Source organism: Alligator sinensis, unplaced genomic scaffold (assembly GCF_000455745.1).
Source record: "Alligator sinensis unplaced genomic scaffold, ASM45574v1 scaffold964_1, whole genome shotgun sequence".
Lineage (NCBI taxonomy): Eukaryota > Metazoa > Chordata > Crocodylia > Alligatoridae > Alligator > Alligator sinensis.
The window spans coordinates 137,133-148,566 of record NW_005842680.1 but is presented as its reverse complement, the minus strand read 5'-3'; the positions used below and the strand labels follow the sequence as shown (position 1 = coordinate 148,566).

The window sequence follows — 11,434 nt, the reverse complement described above, 5'->3', positions numbered from 1 at the left end:
GCCTGCCAGGAGGATGCTTCTGCCGGCAGGGACCAACATGCCGGGCTGGGCCTGCTGCCTGGCTGGGAGGAGCTGCGGCCTGGAGGGGCTCCGGCAGCCCTGGTGCCTGGGTTGGCGGACGTGGCTGGCAGGCCCAGCGCCCATCTGGGGATGGTCAGGGCGAGGGAGCAGCTGTGCCCTGGCACCTCCTGCTCAGCTGCTCACTGCAGCCCTGACAGGCTGGGACGCCCCTACCCAGAGCTGGGGGTCGAGCAGCGGCAGGGGCTGACTTGGCCTCTGAGCCCCAGAGCAGAAATCGGTTTCTGGAGGGAACCAGTCATCAAGAGCCTGCGAGTGGGTGCTGCCCTTGGCCAGGCTTCCCAGGCACTCTCCAGGCCCTGAGCCTGGCCCCAGCCTGCAGCCCTGTGGCACCCTCCCAAGCACCTGCCTGCTCTGGGCCCGGCTGGAGTCTCCCCAGGATCCCTGCTGTGGCCCGGGCACTGTTCTGGGGTGTCACCCTCTGGGAGAGGCAGCCCCCAGCCTGGGCAGCGCTGCAATACTCTCCACCCGGTCAGGCCCCGGCCTGCCTGAGAGCACAGCCTGGGGGCCGGAGGGGTGTGAACCCCATCCTCCCACCCTCTGCATCGGCCCCCTCCCCGTTGCCAGGGGCTGCAGCCTGTCTGTGCAGGGGGGCTCTGGGCCCACACCGCCTCTGCCATGCTCAGGCCTCTGCTGTCGTGCTTCCCTAGGCCACAGCGAGTCCCACTAGCACTTGGGCTGGGCTGGGCTGGCGCTGAGCAGGCAGCAGCACCTCCTCAGCATGCTGGAGGGCTGCTGCTGCCCTTGGGGTGGGGGGCAGGGCTGGGCAGCCATGACTGGTGTGGGGTCAGGTCAGGAGGTGAAGGGAGCAATGTGTGCTCAGGACCGCTGGGCTGCCTTGCAGGTGGGGCTGTGTTGGGCATCAGGGTGAGGCCACACTCGGGCCAAATGTTGCAGGTTGGCCTGTACTGAGCTCTGCCCCTGTCTCCGCAGCTCACGGGAGGAGTGGGGGGGGGGCTGGGCTGTGGCCAGCAAGCGTGGACCCTGCTGACCCAAGGGTTTGTTTTGGCTCCCAGCTCCTGAGTGGCCCCAGCCAAGTGCTCTTTGGCCCTGGGTCTGCTGGTGTCCCAGGAAGGCTGGGCCCCACTGCTGTGACTAAGCATTGTGGTGGCAGGGCGTCTGTGCCTGCAGATGGACTGTGAGGAGGAAGGCAGGCAGCCTCCTCCCCCTCTGCCCCGTGCCTGTGCTGGGAGCGGGAGGGACAGCTGCTGTGATTCATCCGGCCCAGTCTGTGCCCGCTGTGGCAGTGTTTGAGGCGGGGGGGAAGGAGTAGTTATGGAGCCTGCTGAGCCCTGGGCCTGTTCCCCGTCCCCAGGCTGATGCTGAGCCCCTTGCTCTGCAAACAGCTGTGGTGTTTTCGGCCCAGCCAGCTCCTTCGTGACTCCAGCATCCCTTGTTTACAGCACACTCAACAGAACGTGTGTTCCCCCTCTGAAGTGACTGTGCTGTGCCACACATGCTGCTTTGCTGTGTGGGTTGGGCCATGCCACGCCACACCGGGCCAGGTAGAGTGGGTTGGCGCTCTGGGGGCTTGCTGCTGCCTGTGCCACAGTGCTGAGTGCTTGTCCCTGGGTGGGATCCAGTTGCTTCCACTCCTCTCCTGGGATTTTTGGTGTCTCATGACAGTATCAGAGGCTGTTTTGCTTCCAGGTGGAGCGAGAGCAGTGGGAAGTAGCAGCACTCACCCCCCTGGAGCCATGGTAACATGCCTCTGGAGAGAGAGGAACCATGGGCAGGGGTGCCCTTGGCTCCTGGGCAAAGGGGCCTCCCTGGCATTGTCCTGCAGCAAGCAGGGCCTCACTCCCGGCTGGGGTCAGCACTGGAGCCCTCTGCCATGTAGGGCTTTGCTCTGTGCTGTTGCAGCCTGGCTTGCCTGTGCTGCTTGGACCTGACCCCTCCAGGTGGCAGCCTGTGCGTCTGGCTGGGCTGGTGCATGAGCAAGAGGGTGTGTGCCGCTGGCACGCCTGTTGGGAGCTGCGCCGATAACGTCACCCAGGTGTGAAGGATACAGTAGCTATTAGCTCAGCCTAATCCCCGGGATGTCACGTGTGGGCATGTGTGTGTGTGTGTGTGTGTGTGCACACGTGTACATGGAAGTAGTTAGGCATGCCTGGGACATGGCCCAGATGCTCATCACACAGAGCCAGGGAGCTGCAGCGTGGCTGGCAGGGGTGTAGGGTCTGATGCCAGGGGCTGTGTGGTTCAGGGGAGGGGGCTGTGCCCCTGGAAGCAGTCCTGATTTGCCAGGCCCCGGGCAGGCAGGCACAGCAAGGAGGGGAGACAGCCTGTGCCGTGGGGGTTGGCTGCCCCCTCCCCGCCCCTAGCGCACTCAGGGTGGGGGGATGAGGGTGCTCATGCCTCGAGGCCCTGGCATGATGGGGTGGGGGTGGGGCAGAGAGGCAGCTTGGCACTGGATCCCTGCCTTGTGCTGGGGAGTCTTGGTCTTTGGGGTCATCCAGCTGGTTCCCTTCCCTCTGGAGCTTTCCCTGCCCCCAGCCGCATCCCAGACAGCCAAGCTGTGGCCAGGCAGGGCTGCGCTGTGCCCTGGTGTGCAGGGGCTCCACAGGGGACTGGAGCAGGGGAGCCAGAGCAGCTGGGTGGTCCCAGGAGGGAGCTGTGTGCTGCTGGCCCCAGCACTGCCCCTGGGGCTGGTCCCTGCCCAGCACCACCACCCTCTGCACTGGCAGCCCCTCCTTGCCAGCCGAGCAACGTGTCTCCAACATCCAGTTCAAGCAGCAGTAACTAGCTGCCCACAACAAGCTGGCCTGGCCAGGAGCTGCAGCTGCATAGGAAAGCCTCTGCCCCACTATTCCTGGCCTGGACCATGGACTTGAGGGCTTCTGGCAGTCTACCCTCCTGTGGGATCCCATATGGGCTCCAGGGCAGGTCCCAGTCTGGCCCCACCCCTCTGCTCCCATTTCCTGCCACCGCCCGCCCATGGGTGCAGATTGCTGGGAGCAGTTTGAGTGCCTTCCATCTGTCTGAGTCAGTCTGTTGGGCACAGCCTCATAGGGTGGCTGCACGTCCCATGGGGATGGGGCTACATGCAGGAGGGGCTTCTCCAGGCATCCCTGGGAGCAGCCCAGCCCAAATTTGCTCTCCATGGCAGCATGTCCGTCCCTGCCTGGACACTGGTTGTGCTTGGGGCAGAGGGGCCCTGGGGTTTGGGTTTCTACAGTGCCCCCTGCCCACTTGCTGCATTACCCCAGCATGCAGAACCTACTGGTGCAGGCCCCAGAAGAGCAGGGGGGGCCAGGCCCATGAGCACTCAGGGAGGGGGCTAGCAGCACGTGTGTGCATGTGTGTGCCTGAGTGCAAGCCACACCCCCCTGGAGCCCCCCACCCGCAGCCTGGGTGCATTGTGGCATTGGGTTTCAGGGCAGCTGCTGGGATGAGGTGGTGACAGGGACAGATGGGAGTGGGGCCGCGCCAGATCGGCCGCATGGCCCTGGCAGCCCTGTCCAGTGGCCCCAGCTCTGCTGCGCTGTTCTGGTGAAGTTGCAATGCTCCTGTCTGTCTGGACAGCTGTGTGGCCAGCTAGCAGTGCTTGACTCCAGCCTGGCTCTCCGCTGCCCCCCGGCACTCCTGGTAGCCCATGCCCATGGCACTGCTGGGGCTTTGCATCGGCCTCCCTGAGTTTGGCTGGAAGCAGGCATCCCCTGTCCCTGCTGTGGCAGGAGGGATGTGGATGCCCAGAGGCCCCTTGCACTGCTGCTACCCTGCGTGCCTGCCCAGACAGCCTGCCATGCAGCTCCAGGGCATGATTCAGGACCCATTTCTGCGCCCACCCAGCCACCCACCTGCCTATCTCCGACCATGCCCAGGCATGGGCATCTGCTGGGAGGTGTCCTCCTGCCCTTGAAGCCTTGGCTTATCTGGCAGCCACTGGCCCTGTCCCCAGGCTGGGCGGAATAGGGCTGTGTCTCTGGAGGCATTTGTCTGGCACCAGGGGCGGTCGCTCTGAGCCAGGTGGCTGAGCCTGTGGTGCCCAGGCAGCTGCTTGCACTGGCCTGGGGGTACCTGTACCCTAGGAGTGAGGGGACAAGCTGCAGAGGCCAGGCAGAGGGTGTGGGGGGAGGTGGGGCACATGGCTCTGGCTGCAGTGGGTTGCTGCCCCATGCAGCAGCCATGCCCCGTGGTGCCCTTCTGCAGCCCGTGGGCCTGGATTGTTTCATAGTTGGTCCGGTCGGAAGGGACCTGAGCAGATCATCACGTCCGACCCCCTGCCATGGCAGGAAAGAGTACTGGGGTCAAACGACCCCGGCGAGGTGTTCACCCAGCCTCCTCTTAAAGACCCCCAGGGTAGGAGCCAGCACCACTTCTCTTGGAAGTTGGTTCCAGATCCTAGCCGCCCTGACAGTGAAGCAGTGCCTCCTGATATCTGGCCTAAATCTGCCCTCTGCCAGCTTGTGACCATTATTTCTTGTCACTCCTGGTAGTGCTCGGGGGAACAGGGACTCCCACAATGCCTGCTGGTCCCCCCAACCAGTTTGTAAATGGCCACTCGATCCCCCCGTCAGCCTTCTCTTGTGGAGGCTAAACAGGTTCAGGTCCCGTCGCCTCTCCTCGTAGGGCCTGCCCTGCTGCCCCCTGACCATGCAGGTGGCCTCCTCTGGACCCTCTCCATGCTGTCCACATCCCTCCTGACGTGCGGCGCCCAGAACTGGACGCAGTACTCCAGCTGCGGCCTGACCAGTGCCGCACAGAGGGGGAGGACCGTCTCCTTGGACCTGCTTGAGATGCATCTGTGGATTCATGACAAGGTGCGGTTGGCCTTCCTGACCGCGTCCCCACACTGTCGGCCCATGTTCATTTTGGCATCAATAATGACTCCAACATCCTTTTCTGCCTCTGCCCTGATGGGAAGGGAGTTCCCCAGCCTGTAGGTAATCCTGCTGGTCCTTCCTCCCCAGGTGCAGCACCTTGCACTTGTCAGTGTTGAAACCCATCCTGTTCTCATCTGCCCACCCCTGTAACCTGTCTAGGTCCCATTGCAGCCTATTCCTCCCTTCTAGCGCGCCCACATCCCCCCACATCTTAGTGTCGTCTGCAAATTTGAACAGGGTGCTTTTTACCCCTTCGTCCAAGTCGCTGATGAAGATGTTGAATAGTGTGGGCCCGAGGACCGAGCCCTGGGGGACCCCACTGCCCACATCCCGCCAGGTCGAAAATGACCCGTCCACCACCACTCTCTGGGTGCGGCCCTCCAGCCAACTAGTGACCCATTTGACTGTGTAGGTGTTGATGCCACAGTCCCTAGTTTTTTAATGAGAATGGGGTGAGAGACAGTGTTGAAGGCCTTCCTAAAGTCCAGAAAGACTACGTCCACTACTACTCCTGCATCTAATGATTTTGTGACCTGGTCGTCGAAGGTACCAGGTTGGTCTGACAGGACCTGCCTCGAATGAACCTGTGTTGGTTGCCCCTAAGCATGACCTCCTCTGCTGGCCCCTCGTGGACATGTGCCAGGATAACTCTCTCAAAAAGCTTACCCAGGACTGAGGTAAGACTGACGGGCCTATAGTTTCCTGGGTCCTCCTTCCTCCCTTTTTTGAAAATGGGAACCACATTGGCCCTTTTCCAGTCCTCTGGCACCTCGCCAGAGCACCACAAATGCTTGTAAAGCCATGCCAGAGGTCCCACAATAACCTCGGCTAGTTCCCTCAGCACCCTGGGGTGCAGATCATCAGGACCAGCTGATTTAAATACGTCCAGTCCCTCCAGAAGTTCCCTGACTAGGTCCTCACTGACCCTAGGTCTGGGTGCGCCTCCCCTGGGACCTACGGGGGTCCCAGTGGGAGGGGTGACCTGGTCCCTGATCAGAAAAATGGAGGCAAAGAAATTGTTAAATAGGTTAGCTTTGCTGTCTGGTGTGACGACCAGATTTCCTAGTGTGTCCTGCAGAGGCCCCACATTACCCAGTACCTTCTTTTTACCCCCTATGTATTTAAAAGACTTCTTGTTGTCCTTGATCTGGGTAGCTAGTCCCAGTCCCATCTCCGTCTTGGCCTTCCTGACTGCCCCCCGGCAGCCCCGAGCAACAGAGGTGTAGTCCTGCCTGGTGATGCAGCCCTCTCCAGCGGCAGCTGGGCCTGATCTCTGGGGGCAGGGGCAGGGGCAGGGACAGGGACAGGGCATCTCAGCAGCTGCTGTCCAGCTCTCAGGAGCACTGGGCTCACAGCTGCCTCCTGGGGTGGGCGGATGCTGAGCTGTGCTGGGGCTCGGATGGGGGATGTTGCTTCCTGCTGCTGAGAATACCAGGAAGCCGGGGCTGCCTTTGTTCACCCCACCGCAGCAGCCCTGGCATGGCCTGAAGACTCCCTCTGGGGGCCGCATCCCAGCCTCTGTCCTGGCTCAGTGGGTGCTGGAGTGGCTGTGTGGCCGTCCCTGCCCAGGGCTGGTGCTGCCACTGGGGCTCATGGGCTCCGCCGGTGGCATCAGTATCTCCGGGGGTCGGAGCCCTCAGGGCACTCTCACCAACACAGCTCCCGTTTCCAGGCGGATGCTGGGTTTGGGCCCAGGAGCCCAGGCCTCGAGCAACTGCCTTTGTGGCCCTGGCCTCTATATCTGAGGGAGACCCTCTGTCCTGGGCACTGGCAGGCACTCAGCTTGGCCCTGCTTTGTGCTGCACATGCAACTCAGCTCCCCCGTGTGGGCGCTGCTGCAGTCCTGTCTCCAAACGGGCCCAGTGCCTCCAGGCCTAGGCTCAGCAAGCTCCTTCTTGGCCCTGTGCTGCCCTGTGCCCCCTGGACCTGAGAACACTTTGCAAATGGGATTTCGCCCTCTGGCCATGGTGCTGGCTACCTCAGCAGGTGTAGGCCCCTGCCAGAGACTCCCAGTGCCCTCTCCCTGCCCGGGTGACAGCTCCCACCGTGGTGACTGCCAATGACACAGTGGCTTCAGGGTCTGAGTGCAGTCTGCCCTGCCTTGGTGTGTGGGCATGGAGGTGGGGCTAGAGCCACATGGAGCCGGGCAAAGAACCCAGGCATCCTGTCAGTGCTGCCAGTCCCACAGCAGTTCCTGAAGTTTGGGCTTGATGGCAGGAGAGCCTGGCCCCCCCACAGGACACTGCCCTGCAGAGGTCCCAGGATGCTGCCTTCCCTTGCTGTGTGCACAGCAGCAGCAGGGTCACCACACGTTGGCTCCCTGGCATCACTGGCCCCTTCCCAGGATGGGGACCTGGTTTCCTGGCTGTGCACAGCTGCTCCCTGCTCTAGCCCTTTGGTGCCTGGCTCCTCTTGGACTGGTGGCATTGCCCGTCCTGCTTGCTGGGGTCAGCAGGTTCCTAGGCCAGGCCTGCCAGGAGCACGGCACCGTGGCTGTGTGGGGACCCATGTGAGAAAGTCGAGGGGGAAATTCCCATGGATGGGAGCCCTTCCAGCTAGAGGGCTTGCAGCAGGGTCTGATGGGGTTGTGATCTTGGCCACACTCCCAGCGTGTTTCTAAAGGGGTTACAGAAGCTGATCAGCCCTGCTCTGAGGGTCCTGGGTCTGGCTTTTGTGACTTCAGAGTCTGTAACCAACCAGCTCCCCCTCGCCTGGGTTTGTTCTGGCTCCAGCTCCAGCCCTGGGAGGAGACTTCGGGGCTTCCCTGGCTGCTCCCTGCTTGTTTTTGTCAGGGTGATGGTTGGGGGTGGGTGGGCCACTTCCTAGACAGGCCACCCCGCCCCAGGATCTGCTGCTGCCTCCGCATGCAGCCACGGGCTGGCTTGGGCCTGTGCTGCAGCTGGGCTGGGGAAAGCCGGTGCTGTCATGCGTGCACATGTGTGTTGAGGGTGCACACATGTGCGTGTGTGCACCCCCTCCAACTTGGCTAGGCCAGCACTTGATTCAGGGTTGCTTTTCATTAGCTCCCAAGGATAGAGGAAGGACAGACACGCACATGCACACGCACATGCACACGCCCACACGCAGACCATTTCTGGCTCTCGTTGCTGGTCACGCAAACTCCCCAGGGTGGGGAGTGGGTGGAGGGGAGTTTCCTGGCAGGGGGAGCATGTTGCTGGGCACACAGGTGTTCTGCAGGGAGTGTGCTCCAGGCCGGCGAGTGCAGGAAGGCTGACGGCCCCTCCAGGTGGGGGTGCCAGAGCAACCTCGGGAATAGGGAATGCACCGCGCTGCCTGCCTGGGTTTGGCGCTGTGCAGGCTGAGCCCCGGCAGCTGGATGGAGGTAGGCGCCTAATGCAGGAGCACTGGTAGCTATGGGGGCAGGCTCCCAGGCCCAGGCTGCAAACCAGGCATGCTGTGCTCACTCGCTGCCTGCAGCCCTCCAGCACAGGGCTGCCCCAGGCGCAAGCGTGTCCCTGGCCCTGACGTAGGTGCTGGAGAAGCCTGGGCCTTCGTCTCCGTCTTCTCCCGCCCGGTCCCGCCCTGGTGTCTCACTTCCTGGGGAGCGGCGTAGCTGTGTGGGGGGAGGGCTGGGCAGGCTGCAGCTCGCTGCCTCGTCGCAGGCCCAGGCGCATTCTTGCGGCATTAGTTAATTGCTGTGCAGGCTCCATGGGCTGCTGGGGAGGGAGGAGCTGGGCTGAGTGATGTCAGGGAGCCTGCGGAGCCTGCTCCCCCCGAGGGGTCGGGGGGTCAGCTGGCAGGTTCCAGGAGGCAGTTGCATGCCCTGTTGTGACAGGTGCTGAGGGGGTGCCTGCCCCTGCCGCTGTGGCTTGCCCTGCCCCTTGCCACCCGGGAGCTCCACCCTGGGCCCAGTGCTTTTTGGGGGCAGCTTTATCTGAGGTGCATCTACAAGTTTATCAGGGGTGACCACCAGTATCTGGGGGAACGTTTGTTCACCAGAGCGCCCCAAGGGATGATGAGGTCGAATGGTCACAAACTACTTCAAGACCGTTTCAGGCTGGACATAAGGAAGAATTTCTTTACTGTCCGAGCCCCCAAGGTCTGGAACAGCCTGCCACCGGAGGTGGTTCAAGCGCCTTCATTGAACACCTTCAAGATGAAACTGGATGCTTATCTTGCTGGGATCCTATGACCCCAGCTGACTTCCTGCCCTTTGGGCGGGGGGCTGGACTCGATGATCTTCTGAGGTCCCTTCCAGCCCTAATGTCTATGAAATCTCCCTGCACCTGGAAGTAAAGGCTGCAGCTGGCTGCTGCAGGAAGAAGGGCGGCTTTGTGCCCTGTTGCCCAGTCCCTGGTGCCTGGTGGTGCTGGTTGGCCGGGCGGGTGCTCTGTGCATTGTGTGGGGTGTGCGCTGTGCCTGGCTCCTAGGCCTGGGGGAGACCACAGGGGCATGGGCTGTCATTTGACCGCACTGTGGGGCTCTGCCATTGTGCTGCAGGGCAGGGGCTGGGGGCAAGGTGGGACATGGGCTCAGTGGTGCCTGTACCTGGCCAGGCGCTCTGGGCCCCCCTGCAACCTGATCTGAAGCCGCCAGCACTTTGGCTGTGGATCATGTACTGTGCTCTCCACCCCAGCCCCACCGAGGGCTGGGCCCACTGTAGCCAGCGGGCACTCACTCCTGTACCCAGCAGCTGCTCCTGCCCTTGCCCTGTCACCAGAGGGCAGGGCTGGAAGGGTCTTGAGAGATCACTGTGTCTGCCCCAGCCCCACTGTCTCTCTCTAAATCATCTCTGACCATCACTTTCTGAACTGCATGTGCAGGCTCCCCAGGGCAGAGACCCCAGGGCTTAGCCCCCCATGCTGGGGCTCTCTCCCATGGTGGCCACCCCTGCCCAGGCTACGTGGGGGTGGGGACCATCTGGCAGCCCCATCAGGGGCCAGGATCCTGGAGCCTCTTGCCCTACCAACTCCTCCCTGGACCTGCTGCCCCTGAGGTTGCTGCTGCCTGAGTCAGAGGCCTCTTTCTCTGCTGCGGGCACGCCTGCTCTGGGCACACTCTGCCAGGGTTGGGGTAGGAGACAGGCTGGGCCCAGGATCAGGGGTGAGGCTGTCCTGTTCTCACAGATTCGCTGCCCCCTCTTGCCCCTGCTAAGCAGCCTCTTTGCTCTGAACAAGCCCCCTCCCGCACGCAGGCCCTAGGGGTAACCATCAGCTTTCAGCCACCATGGCCTGCGGCCCAGGCCTGGGAGTGCAGGATGGGGGCTGAGCGTGGGTGGCTCAGCTATCCCTCTCCCCTCAGGAGTTTGGAGTTGAGCAGCTTTCAGTATCGGTTCCTGTTTCAGGGCTCAGGCAATCTCTGGCTGCAGCCTGGTACGTGCAGCCCCCCGTGGCCCAGGTGCCCTTGCCCTGCCCCTGCCATCGAGCAGTCCTGAGTGCTGGGATGGGGGGACTGGTGCCTGGTGCCCTGTGGTTGCCCAGGGCTCTCCAGCCATGTGTGACCTTCTCTTCTGCTTGTTTTGCAGCTGAAGCCAGGACCCCAGCTAGAGACGTCGTGTGCCCCGAGAGCAACCAGCCCTGCGCCCCTGCCAGTCCCCACCCGGCACAGAGCGACCAGACCTGTGCTGCTGTCACACCCCTGGGCACCGGGAGCCTTTCCCCTCGCAGTAGCCGGCACCCCCCTGCCACCGGGACCCCCCCAGGAGAAATGCTGCCTGCCACAACCGGCCAGCCTGCTCCTGCCCTCACAGCTTCTCCAGCACCTGGCCCAGGGCAGACGTGCTCCCCTGGCAGTGAGCAGCCTGCCCCTGCCAGTGCCCCCCTGGTTGCAGAGGGGGCTCCTCCTCAAGCCGAGAGCCCTCCTGGAGGCACCACACACTCCCCGGCCATGGCAGCCCCCATGGGAGATCCTGTGCCTCCAAAAAGTGACCAGCCTCCTCCTGCTGTGGCTGCTGCTTCTCCGCCTCTGGCCACAGTGGTTGCCAGCCCCCGGCCCAGGCAAGGTGCGTGCACATCCCACAGTGGGGCTGGTCTGGGCCTGGGGTGGTTCTCCTCTGCCCCCATTGCACTGTTTGTTTGGCCAGCCTCCAGCTAGTGCCAGGCCAGGCCTGGTTGACCAGGCTGGGTTGGCCCATGCTAGGTGTGAGATCCCCTGGGGTACACCAAGGCCTGCAGTGGCTGGCTGGGTTCTGCCTGGCCAGGGCATCAACCCTGCAGTTCTAGGTGCTGGCCCCTGCTTTCCAGGGGGCCTGGGGTGGGAGCATGTGCATGCCCCAGGGAGCCCTGGACCTCCCTGTGTCTGTGTCCTGGGCTCTGCAGAGCCACTCAGCCTGGGAGCTGAGGCTGCCTGGACAGGGCCTGGCCCTGCTGGGTGCCTTGGAGCTTGCCCCAGGTGCGTGGACTCACCTGCCCAATGGGCAGCAGAGCAGATCCAGAGCACCATGCTGGGCAGGGCAGGGCAGGAGCATGGGGCTGGAGCTGCACACAGAGCAGGGCCATGGCGCAGGGGCAGGGCCAGCGCCAGGGTTGGCAGAGCCGTCCGGAGCATAGCCTTGAGCTGGTTTCCACTCT

At 63.1% G+C, this 11,434-nt stretch overlaps 1 protein-coding gene across 1 annotated transcript in view; it reads left to right on the top strand.

Moving 5' to 3' along the window:
- The window catches only part of MAP7D1 (MAP7 domain containing 1), a 30,721-nt gene that overhangs the window by 7,145 nt on the left and 12,142 nt on the right, over positions 1-11,434 (top strand). The window contains 1 exon segment of the mRNA XM_025215860.1: positions 10,390-10,866. Coding sequence (XP_025071645.1) covers positions 10,390-10,866 — 477 coding nt within the window.